General features: G+C 41.7%; 2 protein-coding genes across 2 annotated transcripts; one reads left to right on the plus strand and one right to left on the minus strand.

Annotated features, from left to right (window-relative positions):
* The first annotated feature begins 4468 nt into the window (after window positions 1–4468).
* On the plus strand, window positions 4469–12924 carry rx1 (retinal homeobox gene 1). Its single transcript, XM_081708201.1, is given in 5 exon segments — window positions 4469–4748; window positions 5659–6051; window positions 8563–8813; window positions 9220–9562; window positions 9565–12924. Coding segments are annotated over 4 exon segments (966 nt in total). The 5' UTR covers window positions 4469–4748; window positions 5659–5762; the 3' UTR covers window positions 9648–12924.
* Window positions 12925–13713: 789 nt separating this feature from the next.
* On the minus strand, window positions 13714–16963 carry LOC113577804 (uncharacterized). The gene is made up of 4 exons (XM_027010677.3): window positions 16558–16963; window positions 15904–15968; window positions 15519–15615; window positions 13714–15259 (listed from the first exon to the last, which is right to left on the minus strand). The coding sequence occupies exons 1-4, from the start codon at window positions 16832–16834 to the stop codon at window positions 14613–14615; spliced, it is 1086 nt and encodes a 361-aa protein (XP_026866478.1). The 5' UTR covers window positions 16835–16963; the 3' UTR covers window positions 13714–14612.
* Between the last annotated feature and the right edge of the window lie 191 nt (window positions 16964–17154).

The following is a 17154-nucleotide window of genomic DNA, read 5'->3' on the forward strand; positions in this document are numbered from 1 at the left end:
TAAAACACCATCATAGCACCATGATCAACCCCTGGATGGAGAACCTCACTGAGGTTGGGGAATTACTGTAATACAACTGCAATACAACAGGCTGTTGAACTTCATTTCACCCCACTCAGAACATCTTTGTCCTAACTAAAGAATTTCTGATTGCATCACTGATGTACACTCCTGTGGCTCACCTGGTAAAGCAGACACTGTGAGGTGTGAGCAACACCAAGGTCTCAGGTTTTATTTGATTTCCAGCATTTTCACACACTGGCAGACTGAGATATCTCTGAAGAAGATTCTGTGTAACTGCATGTAGAGGGAGCCAAAATTGTAACAAAGGTTTCTGGAGAAACAGGATGTTTCAGACTGAGGTCTGAGCTGTGTAAAGAGACATGCCCTTGATTCTCTTGAAACCTAATTTGGTTGGGTAACCACCTATTGGCGCCCTGTTATTCCTAAATCACAGATGCCATTTGTTTTATGCTTTTATAAACCTGGTACTTGCAACATTGTCCACAGGCTGAGACTCATCACCATGAGTTATAATCCATAAAGAGGAAGCTGGGCAATTATTAATGAAAAGAATCAGCTAGACAATTCCAAGCATATTAAAATGATTTAAAGGGCACTTGCCTTCTGAATGGGTGGGGACCATGCAGGTTATTATAGAACAGGATGGTCCTATGCAGTAAGTGTTTTACCTAAATGGTGTTCAATGCAAACCTCTTCTTGTGCTCTGTTGTGCAAATCTGTTAATCTTTATATTGATGCTTTATTAATAATGAATGTGCTATTCATATTGCACCTTTTTCATGTATATAAAATGCATTTTATGCATTTCACAGAAGTAGTGTTAAGATTGGAGAAACTTTATTGATATTTCCTCACATGGTTACTTTCAGAAGATGCTAGAAAGGAGTCCTAACAGTCTAATGAGGTGCTGCATTGCCAACTAAAGTCTGACACCTTACAGCAGGAAGTTAGAAATCTGTGGTGATGTATAAAATAAGGCTTAAGAGTATTTGGCATTTTGCATTTCATTACCTAATTTATTAGAAGACTATATAACTAAATATGTCCAATAATAAATTCATTTATAATTGTAAAAAAATGATCTAATAATTAATTAGAACTCTAATAATTTATAATTCTAATAATTAATTAGAGCTCTGGTGCACCTCTTATGAGTGGTACTCAACAAACAGAACGAAAGCTGCATGAGGTAGGGAGAAGGTGAAATCGGATTACAGCAGAGTCTCTTGGCTTTAGTTTTATCTTTTATGTTTTCTTTTGATTTGGGTTTCCTAATCCCCCCCTGGTGCAAGTGTAATCCACTGCACAGAAGTCACAGCACGAAAAAAGTCAAGCAATTACTGCAATGATGATGATGGAACTGTATATATGGCTTACATGGACTAACCTGTAATGGTTGGTGAGTCACCAAAACGTCCCACCAGGTGGGCTTCGCCTGCCAAAGACTGGGATATATAACTGATCTGAAATCAGGTGTATGGTCTGTATTTAACTGATAACTGAATAAACATTTCATTTTTAACCTCCTGAGAAACGATGTCTCATAATAGCAACTCAAACAAGCTCATCAAGTTCAGGTTTTCTCCACTAAAGAAACGTATTTGTCTTTGAGTCTTTGAGCGTGTAGTGAAAGTGCCATTATCTGGCCCACTGGCACCACGAACATCAATAAATGCCCAGTCAAAAACATTGAGGAACAAAACTGAAACCTTTTTGTTTCACAAAGTAAAGTAGATGGACTTTTTAATACCTTTCACACTGAATTCGAATGTGTTTTTAGCACGTTTCTATCACTTATGGTTTTTAAATGACAGGACAAATAAGGTTTACATTAATTATATATTACTTGTTCATAAGTGTTCTGTTATTACACTTGAAATATGTTCAAATGTACTTCTAAAATGAACAATATATAGTTTTGCCTGTATGTGGCTTCAGGAGTATCTCTCCTCAGTGTCCAGGAGTCTGACAACATAGAGGGGATCCGTTTTTCTTGGTACTGCTTTTCCAGACTATACATAATGATGACGTACTGGAACAAAAACTAAGGGTGGCAGAAAAAGTCCGAAAACATATTTGGACTCAGCATGGAGAAATACATAATAAACATGTTTTCTCTGCATTGTTGACCAGTGTAAACAATCAATGTTGAAATTAATCTTAAATGATCATATCCCAGTGTGAAGGATTACAGCATTTCACAGGGCAGGGCTGACAGGGCTAATTGCACTGGTTTTGTTTTAGATTGGAAATTGTTAATTAATTAAATCGCATTAGACAAAATCCTCAAGCATTTTAAGGCTCTTGCCTGAAGAGGGCAGTGCTGTCACTGTGAAGGAACAATCTTTTGGAAAGAGCAAAGTTTTTGACACTAAAGCTTTAACTAAACGCAGTCCTGTCTAGTTTTAAAGAGCTTTATATTTAAATTTTCCTATTTCTTATTTCCTGTGTTTGTCCTCCAAGATTTATTGTCATTTAGCACAAAAAAACAGACAGTCAATAGAATCAAAGGTGAAAAAATAAAGAGAAATTAAATCATAGGATTTAAAAGCCTCCCAATGGATATGTAGTGTAATGAATAATTGTCTCCATGGCTGAGGGCCAGTGGACATCTGTTCAGTAAATGGCTTGACAGTCTTGAATGCTTATTTGTGGATTACAAGAGGCTGCCAAAGGAAATGGGACTTGTATGTAGAGGATCAACAGGTGATGTTGAATAAAAACAAGCCACAGAAGTACACCAAGTTCAGCGCACAGAATTAAGCCTTTCAGCATAAACTGAGGGGGATTCGCATTTCCTGGACTTCTTGGAGCTTATAACATGCAGCAGTCGGTCTCAGTTGTATTCCCTTTCTGTTCTTTGTCTTACATGCTTTTCCAATCTCTCACTCTCTTTTTCCACCATCTCCCGCGCTTGTACTAAATTCAGACCAAGTAACTGTCAGCTGCTGTGTTACTAATAGGATCAATGAGACTTACAGTGTCATCTGATAAAACTGAGCTGCTTAATAGTTGTGCATTGCCTGCTTAACTGATTCAACTGAAGACATTTACATTTAGCTGACACGTTTGTCCAAAACAACTTATAATTATGACTTGAGCAACTGAGGGTTAAGGGCCTTGCCCAAGGGCCAAACAGTGGCAACGCAGCAGTGGTAGGGTTTGAACCAGCAACTTTCCATTTACAGGTCAAGTACCTCAACCACTGAGCCGCCACCCCGGGAAAGGAAAAGGGGTGCTGCACAACGCTGTGCTCGTCCTCGTCACCATAGTGTAGGTCACATTTTTTACATCGATATGTCAGGCCTGTTAACTTGCCTCCACCGAAAAACGTTTTCCCCTTCATGCTATACATTGTCACCAATAGAATTTATGAAGACCATTTCACTTTAATATGCAGATTATAAGCATTCTAAAACTGCCAGGTTTTATTAATAATAATAATAATAATATATAAATGCAATAAAGTGTACAGTCCTTAAGTATACAGCCTGTTAAGAAAGGAGAACACTCACAACACTCACGTTGCAAAGAAAACCCTGACTGGAGTGCACACGCTTCTAAAAAAATGATCAGAGCAATATTTCACCACTGCAGGAATATCAGACTCAGTATGCACATTGACGCAAAGAGAAAACACTCATAATTAATTCCTCCCTAAGGGCAGGCCTTAAAAAAGCCTACTAGAATATATTTTGACTGCTACACTTATGAGACCTGGTCTTCATTAGCCTTGACAAAGGTCATGATCTCAGATGAATATGTTTATTGTGTAGAAATTTAATTTATAATGAAACTGCACTACTTAATAGAGAAAGAACTGTTGAATCATGTTATTGATTTAGTCTTTTTATTTTGACATATGACTAATTAAACAACAGTCAGGATGGAACTTGACCAGGTTACATTCAGTGAGTTCAGTGAGTTATTGATCATACTGAAAATCATATTGTTATTATCCTGCGGTTAATATTGAGTGCGGCATATCCGCAAAAGTGCACCATTAAACACGTTAATAAAAAAAAATAACATTGAATAAATATTTGCTTGTTTGAGATGTAACGCATTAAATTAACCACAATCATTAGTCTGGACTCCTATGCGTGCCATAAATACACACACACACACACACACACACACACATCAATATAAATCTAAATATAAATTTGTATATCTTATATATTTTAAAATATGTCAGTTTATTTGATCTAAATTAATACAGCTTTTCCCTGCTTCATACAAAACGTTACCACACTGAAATTTTCACTTTGATAATTAAGGGACGGACTTGCAAAATATTTCTCCGTTCTTTGTATTTGAATCAAGAGAATTTTGAAAGAAAGTCCGCTAGTTGCTTCATTATCTTAGCCCTCCTCCTGCGTGGTGAACACAAGCCACATTACGAGCGTTTACTTGACCAGAACAAACGTGTGTCAGTCATTCTTAAAGGGGAAGGATGCTGATCAACGCGCTCCTTTAATCCTCAAGAACTGCCTTTTCTCTTCTTCTTAGGTCTGCTTAAAACTCACAGAAACACTAAACTTGTCACGTTACTTTGTTGAAATTGCTTATGCGGGAATATTAATAGTCTACTAAATGCGAGGCGATGCGGCCACGTAAGATTTCGGTGGCCTGTGCCTCGCAGGAAAGAGATCAACGAAAGCTCTAGGGCGAAACAGGTGACAGATCTACGACTTAGTCCTCAGGGAACATCCTGTCATACTGTAGGTAGGTCGCAATACGCAACATTTACATTTTTTTTATTTAATTTTTTAAAAAGAAGTCACTTTCAGAATGGTGCTTCTAGATTCATTGGCATTATGCGAAGTAGCCTGCTTGAGTCGAATATTCGCACGGTTTTAGATTTGTGTCAGGCTGTAGGCATTGACGGAGTGGCATCAAGTAAAGTATGAATTTTACATTTAATATTCCTTTTAAAGTATTCTTTGCCTTTTGAACGTCTTTAAAGCATTTAAACATTGGTAAGATGCTGCAAGTTTGCATGTGAACGCAAGTTTGCATGTTAACGATTTGCAGATTTAGTCATAATGTTCTTGATAAAACAATATAATAAAAGTTGGGTTACAACTTACTTTTGGAAGCCTTGTAGAAGCAGTAGGCATACTTTATGATTATTCTGTGTATTACTGTAGTTTCATGCCTACAAAATGTACTTCAGTCCAGTCTGTTTCGTAGGTTCACACCGTTTCTGGCATATTTGTATTACATTACCACCAAAATGATAACACATTGGCGCTATTGCGGGATATCGTCCGACTTGCTTTGAGAACAAATCAGATTAAAACACCGAAAACTGTATTTACTTTGTAAATCATAATAAGTATATTGAACGTGTGTGTGTTTTTTTTTTTTTTTCTTAGCTTGGGTTAGTATAAAGCTATTGATACAGAATATTCTCTTAACAGTTATTGTAAATATATGTCAAATGTTTTTCTCTTTATTGGTGATTTATTTTAACATTCTAAGGTGTTTGTGTAATATATACAAAATACTTTTTAATTGTTGTTAAATATTTTTACAGACTTTTAAATGTCCTGGAATGCAAAGTTTAGAACTACCATCATTTGTAAGTCATAAATGAAAAACAACATCATCTCTGACTGTGTTCACTAGGGCCAAAGCAGGGAATTTCTCCCAAAGTAGGGAATTTCTTAGAGTCAGACTCCTCCACCACTGGATGCTTTTCCTCATCGAGAGAGGACCATCCCAGCATTCGGATGCATTTGTCACCGGATACTATGAACACGGTGGACGACAGCTGCCTCTCACCCGGAAATTTCCACGAGACGATGACAGGAGGGATGGCGATTGGCACTCATGTCCACGGCGTCGATGTCATCCTTGGCTTTGCCAAGGAGCAGGTCCCGTTACTCCATTCTGGAGCCAGCACTGGGTCCCACATAGGTGGGGCGGAAAGTCTCGCGGAGCCAGAAAACCAGGATTCCCCGGCACACTCCTGCGGACCCCAGGTTCAGAGGGACTGCCCAGAGCAAGCTGCTTGCTATGGTGAGTTCCTGATTGGTGTAAGATGGGCCCTTGTGGTATTTTGACCGCTTTTTATCAGATCAGCATTAGAGAGCCAAAGAGGTCGTGTGTGTAGGTGATGAACCCTCTGAGTTTATCACTTTGAAGCTGAATTTCAGTGAAAGTGCTCATTATTTTTAAAGGGCCAGATTTGAAGTCATAGTGGTTTTACTTATCCCTGCCCGGAAGTCTTAGTGGTGTTAATTATTCCTGCTGGGAAAATCACATGGTACAACAGAATGTACTGTACATTCTAAAAGTAAGAAGGAAAAAGAAAACTGTAGTGTTGAATCATCGTGTCAGGACATTTGTACCTGGTGTAACTTTTAAACATTGTGATAGTGAAGTTTTAGTTTGCTTAGCCTGTTACTGGCATAATAGTGTGTGTGTGCGTGCGTGCGTGCGTGCGTGTGTTGTCGGATAGCTGTCATACATGAGGGTGGATAGAGGTTTGGTGTGTTCCAAGTTTCCCAGCCATAATCATTTTTAAAAATCTTGTGACTTCAATTTGCCACTCCCTTTTTTCTCTGCGGGTATTTTGGAACGACTTCAAACACCAGAACAAGTTTTATAAGACTAAAATAGTTTTAAACTTTAAAAGAATCCTCCTCTCATGCAGTGTTGTTACACAGTTTTCTCTCAACTCTAATGCCGGACTTATATTGTCTTCCACTGACAATTTAATCAAAGATCTGTGAAAGATCATCTTCTCCCTTCCACAAATCAGATCACACAAATAGCACATTCGTGCACAAAATGTTCTCCATCCATGTTTTACTTTGGGTTCATAAGCCGCCTTCTATCTCAGAACCAAGAGAACCACCGTTTCACTCATCGTTAGGTCAGAGTCTCCATGGCCAAGAACGCTGTCCGTGATGAAAGAACGAACGGAGCAGGTGTAGATAATGCTTACAGTTTGGTGAGCTGACTGACGACATTGTTGGCCAGCCATATCAAGCTCTGCCTCCTTCCTGCGCAACATGTGAGAAACTAAATGCAATTAGCACCTGGAATGAACCGCCTGAGCTCAGCAGTAAATATTGTGGGTGGTTTACCGAAGACATGGAAGCTTGTGTTACTTGTTTTTGCAGGCCATGCTGAGTAATTATTATTGTGCGTTGTAGTGTGGGATAAAACCATGCAACAAACTGACATCCTGCTTTTCATCTTCAGCATTTCCTGCCTCATTAACACAAATGGTGCCTCTGTCATCCTCTTATTGAGGTGAAAGGTCAAGTGTAGGAACACTTGACACACTTGATAATATGATTTTATTTTGAATGAACTCTGGTATAATTACCAGACCGAGAGTAGATGGGCTTTGTCCTGACCTTTTAAAATGACCATGTTCACTTCAGTGATGAGATCTGTCCTGACCCCTTAAAACGACCATATTCACTTCGGCGAGGGGATTTGTCTTGACCCTTTAAAATGACCATGCTCACCTCATGTTGCCAGTGAGTCTGAGCAGCTTGATGATGAAGTCCTGCGGTGTGGTGTTCTCTGATGTGGCCCTGACCTCCTCATTGTGTTACTTCAGCCTCTGCTATTGTCTCTTAACGAGGGCGGCCTCGGCGGAGCTAGAGAGCTCGAGAAGCCCGTTAATGAAATGTTCTCTTTCTGTGGCATCTTCCATTCAGCTCATGTTTACTACAGAATTCCCTCTGATTACCAGATCATGAAGTATTTGAGCCACAATAAGGCAACGCAGCTGATTGTTAAGTGTGTTACTAGTGTCTGACAGTATTTAGTGGTTAGCTGGAAACACAGATGGATAAGATATGTAAAATGTGACCACCATCAGTTCATTTTACTACTCATAAATCTGCCAACAATTTATTCAGTGACATTAAATGTGTATTCAGTGAAATGAAATGTGTACAAAAGAAGAGTGACTTTTTGGACCTTGTTTAAATTTGCTGATGCCAAAGAATCGCCTTCTAATTGGCTGGACGTGCTCATTTTTCTATGTTTTGAATGGCAGATCATTAACGGAGCCATTCCACCCAGCTAGTCATCTTTGCACTGGACACAGTTACGTTACTGTACCCTCCAATGGCTTGTTAAACTGTGCTAGAGGTTTGAAGCAACGTCTCCCCTAGCAGTGGTAGTGGTACCGCCAGACCTGTGTGCAGAATAATCTGAGGGAGATTAGGGCAGGGTCTGTCAGTGGAATTAGCAAGATGCGTCTGTTTCAGTACTCGAATTAGAAGGTGGCACAAAGCCGCATGCACTTGTGCAGTGCTAAGTGCGTGCTACAGGTGAGCACTGAGCATTAAAATATGCATCATGCACTTTTTGCATTTATAAACTAACAGCCTGCAGGCATGCAGTGGACTTCCCACTGGTGATGATGAAAAGCACCGTCATTATCATCAAGCTTGTTTTAGATCTTTTTCTAATTGCAGCTGCTACCATGGGCCTTGTTTTAAAAACTTCTTGTTGGGTTTAATTTATGTGGAATGATTGTAAATTTAAAAATTGACTTTTCAGAATCCGAAATATTCACCAATAAGCGTGAGGCTGACCTAGAGGAGGCACGGAATTCAGCTGCGGGTGATGCGAAGTCTCCGGAACAGGCAGACGAGGAGCAGCCAAAAAAGAAGCACCGGAGGAACCGCACAACCTTCACCACGTACCAGCTGCATGAGCTCGAGTGCGCCTTCGAGAAGTCCCACTACCCTGACGTCTACAGCCGTGAAGAGCTCGCCATCAAGGTCAGCCTGCCCGAGGTCCGAGTACAGGTGCGTCTTCCAGTGTATTCACGTTGACCAGTTTGTGCTAGGTCTTGTGTTATTGTTTAAATAAATAAATATTCTTTGAGTGTAGTGAGATTTCTAGGTTTATATCACTGTCCATTACACTGAGTTCAGCAAAGTTTATTGCCTGGGTTTAATTGCCCGAACAGTGTTGGTATGGTTTATAATCATGTTTTAATGTTTAGACTATTTTTGATGGGCTTGTAAACGTCACAATGATGTTATAGATAATTAAAAGTAGAAGTGATGGAAATTCCAGTTTATTGTGACCTTTTCTCTGTACTTATTAGCTTCTAATACAGCAACATCATGAGACACCAACTCAGTGCTGGGAGTTACGATTTAAATAAGAACAGGTATCTATAAGCTTCTAAAGTCTGCTTTCCCCCAGGTCTGGTTCCAGAACCGTCGGGCCAAATGGAGGCGTCAGGAGAAGATGAATGCCAGCGTGGTGAAGCTCCACGAAGATCCAGTGCTCTCCTTCTACCACCCACCCATGCAAACCAATGCGGGCCTCACGGCTAACTTGCTGCCCCTGGACCCTTGGCTGACATCTCCACTGAGTAGCACCACACCTGTGCATGGCATTATGGGGCCCTCTCAGGGCCTGCAGGTGGGATACCCCACCTACAGCTTCCTCAACCCCCCCGTGTCCAGCAGCCTGGGCGTGCAGCCAGTGGCCCCGCTACCCTACCAGTGCCCCACAGCCTTCGCGGGTAAATACCTGCTGGAGGACTTGCAAACAGCATCTCCACTCTGATGAAAGCCAAGGAGCGTGTCCAGTCCGTGGACAAAACGTGGCAGCCCATGGGGCGGTAGGAATATATGGACCAGAACCAACCAGAGCTCTGGGCTTTGAGCGTGTTGGGATTTGAGTCAGTAATAATACCTTACTGTCCCCAGTCTTTGTTCTCATGGTGGGAGATCAGGGTCAGCACTGTAAAAGGTGGGAAGTACATGAGGAAAGTAAATACCATGTTTATTTATTTTTCAGCTGGACTAAAAAAAACTCTTGACTCCTCCTTTGAAGCAGTTATATTTATGAGCACCAGGAAATACCCCAATAGTGGTTGACAAATGACTGGAAATTTGAGGGGGGGGAAAAAAAGTGGTTGTTTATTTCTGTTTGTAATAGATTACATGGCAATGTAATTCTCAATTAATCTGTTTTTCTTCACCACATCATCAGATACACAACAACAGTTTAAGATAGCAGGATTTGTGTCAGCCTACAGGTTTTTGACATCTGGTCAGTGTTTTAGGCTTAACTGACTTGAAGTGAAACACAAAACCTAAATAAAAATTAAAGGGCTGAATTGTGCACACTGCAGCCAGGCCATAAGCTCGTTGCTTTCTGGAACATTCAGTCTGATGCATACCAGGCAGAATGCTAAGCTCTCAACGTCCTGAAAAAAACCCCTGAAACTGAATCACGAGAGTGCCTCAAAGCCAGGCTGGTTAGATCATGTTCAGTTCTTTTTTTTCCCCCGTTTTTTTCCAGACTGTCAACACTGATGTTGCAATTTTTTCTCCAAAAATACCTCAGGTTATTACTCTGTTTAAGCATACTAACTTTTAAGAACTTGATATTACTGGTAAGCATTTCACTGCGCTATTCACAGAAACCATAAACATTTGCAAAAACAAAGGTGTGTATGACCTAACCGAATGTGACGTGATGTGTGAGGCTTGCTGTGTGACTTCAGTCAGGCTGAGCACCTCTAAACACCCACGCCACCTTCTGATGGGTGTCTTTGTACAGCTCTGTAGAGGCGCAAGAACATAAAAAGGTTATAATCAAGACAACAGCATGAAATGACAAAGGTCTTTTCTGAACAACCAGGCTAATACGTCTGAGCACAGCTTGAGCGTAAGAGGCGATGCAAAGCTGGGGCTATGGGAACTAGGTGTGGGGCAAAAGGCCTATGTGCCTCAGTGCCCTTCAGTGGGAGGAGCTGTAGGTAGGCCACGCCCTGAGGGGGAAGGAGGCAGACCACTGGGTCACCCTGCTGCTCCGCCCACCACATAAAGATGCACCTGTCTAATCCCATCCTCTTTGTTTCAGCCTTTTTATGTAGTTGAGAGAATAAGTTAGACTTTCAACTACTGAACAATAAAGCTGACAGAAATGTCAACATTGCACGATGTGTTTATGAATGGCGTTTTATGTCAAGATGCATAGGCGTAAGCCGCATTGAGAATAGTTGTCTAAACGCATCGTTTCTCATTGTCCCATATTTCGTGTCAAATTTTATTTACTCATAATCGGATTTCTCCTATGGATTTTGAAAAATGGCAGACATTAAATTTATTTCATTCTATTCAACATGAGGATCAATTGTTACAAGGTAATCACACATATTTCCAGTAACACAGAAGTGTAATTTGTCTGGAAAGGAAGCCTGCAGAGCCAGCCTTGTATACCTTCTGTGAAGGGTTTTAGTTTGAGGAACAACTGAAGAAAACAAACAGGCTCTTTTTGAGTAAATGCTGATGCTTCCTTTAAGTAATTACAGGGGTGAAACTGAGTGCTGTTTACAGAACTCTGGTATAAAAAGATTTGCATGCTTTAATTTAGATTTAATTTAATTTAATTTTGTCTTTTTTCTAATCTAGATTTCAATCCCAAATATGAAGGATATGAGAGACTTTCCTGTTCGGACATATTTTTGTTATTTTGTAGAGAGAATTCAGGGTTTTTTTACACTAAATAATTTTGTTATTCTAGCGCTTTGGTCACCTTGACCCACATCTTTCACTTTTGTTGTTCAAAGCTCTTAAATGAGGCTTAAATGTAGGTTCACAGGATGAGTCCATGAGATTTGATAAATGGGAGCAAGAGATGTATAAAGAATAAGCCAAAGTTTATAACATTAAAATATGCATTAGTTTTGTTACTTAACCATTTGTATGCAGTTTTAACATTTCCTCTGATTCTGAATTGAATTTTTGATACCCATACCCAAATGTGTCTTTAAAATAAATCTAGCTTGACATAGCTTGCTTCTGTATTCTTGCTCTTGGTCTCATGTCTCTGTGTTGAGTTGACTGTGGCACACACAGGTCTGCTGAAAGGATCGGCGAGTCGCTTCATGTGCTCTCTCCTCTCTGTTCAAGCCGGTGGCAGGCGGCCAGCCCGTTAGGGAGATGAAAGTCCAATCAATCAGGCCTCCCTGGGTGCGGCGTCAGTGGCCCGAAGGCCCAGTTTGCCCTAATTACCCCACAGACATCACTGCTTCAGCACATGCTCTGGCTGCGTTTAGCTTATAACGTTTGGTGGCAGCAGACAGATGGGAGACCTCGAGGACCTCTCACAAAGACCATATGGGGAAAGGGTCCAGCCCATAGTGGCCATGACGGGTGACAACTGTCCAAATACGGAGATCATAATGTAGTTTCCTGTGGTTTAAAGGCACACAAGTCATACCTGGACATTAGTCAAAGCTATTGTGTAATGGAGGACTGTTTTATTTAAAACACTAAACATAAGCACTGTTTCCTTTCTACCGGTGCCACCGAACATAACCCACTGCTTCCCCATACACTAGTCAGAGTTCCTCTACTGTGGGTAAACTTTCCTATGGTGAGGAAGGAAGTATTAATGGCTGCGGTAAGAGGAGAGGGTGCTCTTCAGGTATATTGATGGAGAAAATCCCCCAATTAGAGCATTTTCCCCAGGACAGGATGGGGGATTGTGAGGATTAGAGCCTAGAACTGGACCCAGCAGCTGCTGCCCATGACAGCCTTGATGGGGCAGAGGGTGTAAGCATGCGTTCAGCCACGCTGGCACAAGAGGAACCATGCTAATGAGCAGTGAATGTTTTTGGACTGAATGTTTTTGTTGAGCAGACTGTCTGAAACTGGTCAAATGATTATTTTGCAGCAGATGATTCGAGTAGGTTATATGTCTTCTCTAATATTAGAGAAGTCAATGGTTGGCTCAACCTATTTTAGGGGCATCAGTGATTAAAACAAGGCTGCTCCCATAACAGAAAGCATATTAAGATAGTTTGATGGATTATGAAACAAAACTGAGACCCAGAGTCAAGATAGCCACGCTGCATAAACTGTAAACCAGTAAGATTAGATCGGTAGTACGATTATTGTCGCTAAACACCGCGCCCTTTCATCAACCTGCATCGCCACGAAGGCCTTCCGAAGGGCCAAACTCCTGCGCGGATTCAAACAACCGAACATGGACCATAAACGCAAATTTATCCAGACAGTCACGATTATTTTGAGCAGGCTGCTGTAGAAAGAAAAAAAAAAGGGGGGGAGGGGGGGTCGATTTAAAATAAAAAGCGCTCTTGGAAAGAAGGAATGCGTTCGATGGTCTACAGGACAAGTTTAAGCATTCATTCACCTCAGCAAGGTCCTTAACCCTCAATTGCTCAAGTCGTACTCAGTCGTAATTGTAAATCGGATAAAATCGTCAGCCAAATGTCGTAAATGTTATTCACACCCCCCGTGACACCAACTTGTCTTCTACACAAGCACCGGCATATCGAAGCTGGGAAAAGTCTCTACGCTACGATCATAGATTAGGAGGATGCCCCCACAGACTGCTTATATTCATTAAGAACAATTAAATCTCCAGCGACTCTAATTAATGGCGCAATCTATCACCTGGTTCCCCCTTTCGCTCCGCTGTGAGGATAATATGGGAAGAAAGCGGAATTAATTGAATGCGGTTGACGGGGCTTTTCAACTGCACATCGCTTTTGCGCATGGCGGAACTGGAGGTCTGGGAGGCAAACGGGAACATAGGTGGTGCAAGTTTGTGGCCTGGCGCCAGCTTTCTGAGTTCAAACAGCAGCTCTTAAACGAGCTAGATTTTGATTAAAACGGGACGAGATGCGACAGAAACTAAGCAACACACCCCGAATTAAGCGTAGGCAACTGTATAATTTTTAAAATAAAATAAAAAAAAATATGTTAAGCGTCTAACTGAAATCCTGACGACACTACACAGCCAAAATGTAAGCATATGTGATAAATAAAATAGGTTATATACATTAAAATAGGCTGATGTATAGCTAACACAGTACACTAAGCATTACATTACTTTTAGTGTATGGAGAAGGGCTACGAACACAAAGACTAACATTTACTTTTAAACATAAAAGTACAACCAGTCGACGAAGATGTCATTGTAATCTACTCAATGTAATATTGCAGATTTGACCATCCCACAGAAACACACAGAATATCTAAAAATAGCAACAAACTCCAACCCTTCTATAAACCAGAAACATGTACGATTTTTTTAAAGAAAAAAAACCGAAAACGGGGGAAAATACAAATTGAGGAGGGACACTTGATTCTTTTCACTCTGATAAATTATGCTGGTGCGGACTAACGATTTCCAAAACCAGACGTCCAGCGCCATCCAGGGGTCACATCGGATAAGCACAGCTTGTACTTTAATTCTGTGCTCAAAACAGACGTTTTCCTTCACATTAGAAGTTAAGACCTCCTACACTCTAAGCAAGATGAACATTGTCCACTGGAGGGCGCCACTAATAACAAATTATGGGTATTAATTAAAAAGAGTGGCGTTTCCAAAAAAAAAAACAAAAAAACAAACACCATATGTTGCGATACCCTCCATCTGAAACCGTTAACCTAGTGGCTCTCAATCTCATACACGGCAACTTTCTTAAAATGTGCTCTCTTTCATTGCATCTCTCATGTCTTGCCCTAGGTGGAACTGTCTGTTGGCTCCGAGTGCAGACTGCACCAGTTACGTCCATGGCAGTCTAAACCACAAGGCTTTGGCTGCACCTAGCGCACTGCCTTGTGTATGGCCTTATGTCGTCGAAGGGCACTTGGGTCCGCAAACGACTTTGGACAGACGCTACACGCGTATGGTTTGGCGCCCGTGTGAATGTTCTGGTGGAAATTCAGAGTTGATTTCCGGGTGAAACTCTTCCCACACTGAGAGCACGTGAAGGACCTTTGGCCAGCATGTGCCTTCATGTGTACTCTCAGTCCTTGCTGTGACAGAATACTTTTTCCGCAGATATTACAAATAAACGTGCTTCCTGTCTGCCGCAGAGTACTCGGAAAGACGGATGATCTCACGGAACCCCCGAACAGTGTGAAGTCACAGTGCGAGCTTGGTGTCTGTGGCATGCACGTGTCTAGCTGTAACTCTTCCTCGCCGCCATCTTCCTCTCCTCTCTGACCACCTGGCACGTGCTGACTGCCAAGCTGCTCGGTTTCCCAGTCTCCGTCCAGAGGCGGAGGGCTCCCATTCTCTTCCTCATAGACTGGAATGACGCAACTGTCCCCTACAGGCTGGGAACTGTGAAAAGCGGATGTCCGTTTATTCCCCAGTTCAGTCTTGAGGTCAGGACTGATGTCAGAGCACTGACCATTTCTTTCCGACATTAGAGGAAAAGGAGCGCAAACTCCATCACTGGATATAACTGGAGAGAGAGAGAGAGAGAGAGAGAGAGAGAGAGAGAGAGAGAGAGAGAGAGAGAGAGGTAGGGAAAAGAAAGCACAAATGAAATAAAAACTTAATAAAATAAAAAAATACCTGCCATCAAACATACGGTAATTAGTACGTTTGTGACTACGTCCTTCATTCTAGGATATTTGTAAGTCAGTTCTACCATTATAAATATCAAGATGTCAAAATGATAAATATCAAGAACTCTTTAGACACAATTTCTCTGCCCTTACCGTCCACTCTGTTGTCCATACTGTGGCTAACACATGTCTCTGTCACCTCCTCTTTAATCCCTGCTAATGCAGGGCTCAGCCTTTGCAGGTCCACTTGCTAGGAAAAACAAAAACAAGTCACCAAACTATTAGATTTTACCCAAAAAGTCACACATACAAGTCATTTTCTGATGGTATTACATTGTCGAAGTGTACTCACACAGTATTTGTGTAATAAACACACTATTTAGAGACCTTACATTTTGTATAGAACTCCATATTTGACAGTAAAAGGAAGACACAGCTAAGCTTATGTGAAAACCTTTTGCCTACCACACTGAAGTGTGACAACATGGGGGATTGACTCACACCACCACGTGAATGTAAACTGCTTAAGACATCTTACCCACTGACCCCTCTCAATGTCCGCTGCAGTTTCACTACTTGCATCACCAGCCATCTGCTTACAATCTGAAAAGGGAAAACATTTAAATCAAGCAGCTAAGAGCTTCCACTTTTCCCTGGAATTTTCTTCCAACACCACAACTTAAAAGCATAAACGCTCCCGCCAGGCAGCACCGACACGAGCCTTTTCACAGGCTTCAGCTTCCCAGTGACCATTTTGTAATTCAAAATAGGTCAAAGCAGGTTGGGGTTCTGGATTTGGAGCCTGTGGCTCAGAGGAATTGCACACGAGCACCTGAAAAGCAATGCCTCTCTCCCAATTTTTCCACCCCTATGTGGAACTAGTCATTCCCAAGAGAAGAGGATATGCTAGAACGATTACAACAATTCTTCCTCTTGCATGTTCGGCTAACTACTGTAAGCTCGATGCCATCGGGGAAACTCAAGAAACGCAGCCGAAAGACAAATGGTGAAGTTTCCGACAGCTTTGGCTCCAGTGTGACACATGACTTTCGTGCCAATCTTTCGCCGGTCTTGGAGAAGGACGAAGAGTTGTACGAGTAAACTACTTTTACAAACAACATCAGATCAGAAAACGAACAACACGAGTACTAGCTGAAGCAGGAACTTCCCGGCTGATTCACACTCCACTGACCGTCTGCTATGGCCATGGCATCTTCTTCAGTTCTGCCCATGCTGTCCCTGGCGTTGTGGTTCTTGGCGACCACCTCTGAATCGATGGAACTGTTCTGCTCCATAATAAATCTCTGCAACTCTCGTCTCAAGTCCTCATTTTCCGAAGTGCATCTTTCCACTTCCATTTGTAACGACGCAAATACGCTGTCTGCCAGCGTACAAATGTCCACGACCGCCGTTTTAATCAGCACGTCCAGAATAGCCGTGAGCTCGACACGAAAGTAAGAAGCTGCCATTCTTACTGTTTTTTGAGTGTTCTTTAGATGGCTGGGAAAACAAATATTTTCTGAAATCCGAATTTGTCTCTTCTGCTTCGCTCCGACCACTTCCGCTCGGGTTTCTTCTTCGTTGCGGAATAGCGGCTATGACTTAAACGACGCATATCGCCACCAACTGGCGTGGTCGGCGTAACTGCGCTTTTAAACGTTAGAGGGCGACACGTGTAACTGCGCTTTTAAACGCTAGAGGGCGACACGTGTAGCTGCGCTTTTAAACGTTAGAGGGCGACACGTGCAGCTGCGCTTTTAAACGCTAGAGGGTGACACGTGTAACTGCG

Source organism: Electrophorus electricus, chromosome 26 (genome assembly GCF_041902795.1).
Source record: "Electrophorus electricus isolate QZ-2024a chromosome 26, ASM4190279v1, whole genome shotgun sequence".
NCBI classification, from domain to species: domain Eukaryota; kingdom Metazoa; phylum Chordata; class Actinopteri; order Gymnotiformes; family Gymnotidae; genus Electrophorus; species Electrophorus electricus.

Bases quoted from the DNA above. Each gene is read 5' to 3' on its own strand.
- LOC113577804 (XM_027010677.3), bottom strand. From the start codon at position 16,834: ATGGCAGCTTCTTACTTTCGTGTCGAGCTCACGGCTATTCTGGACGTG. The intron at 15,616-15,903 runs GTAAGATGTCTT...TGTTTTTCCTAG, and splicing joins ACATTGAGAGGGGTCAGTGG to CAAGTGGACCTGCAAAGGCT. The intron at 15,260-15,518 runs GTAAGGGCAGAG...CTCTCTCTCCAG, and splicing joins TATGGACAACAGAGTGGACG to TTATATCCAGTGATGGAGTT.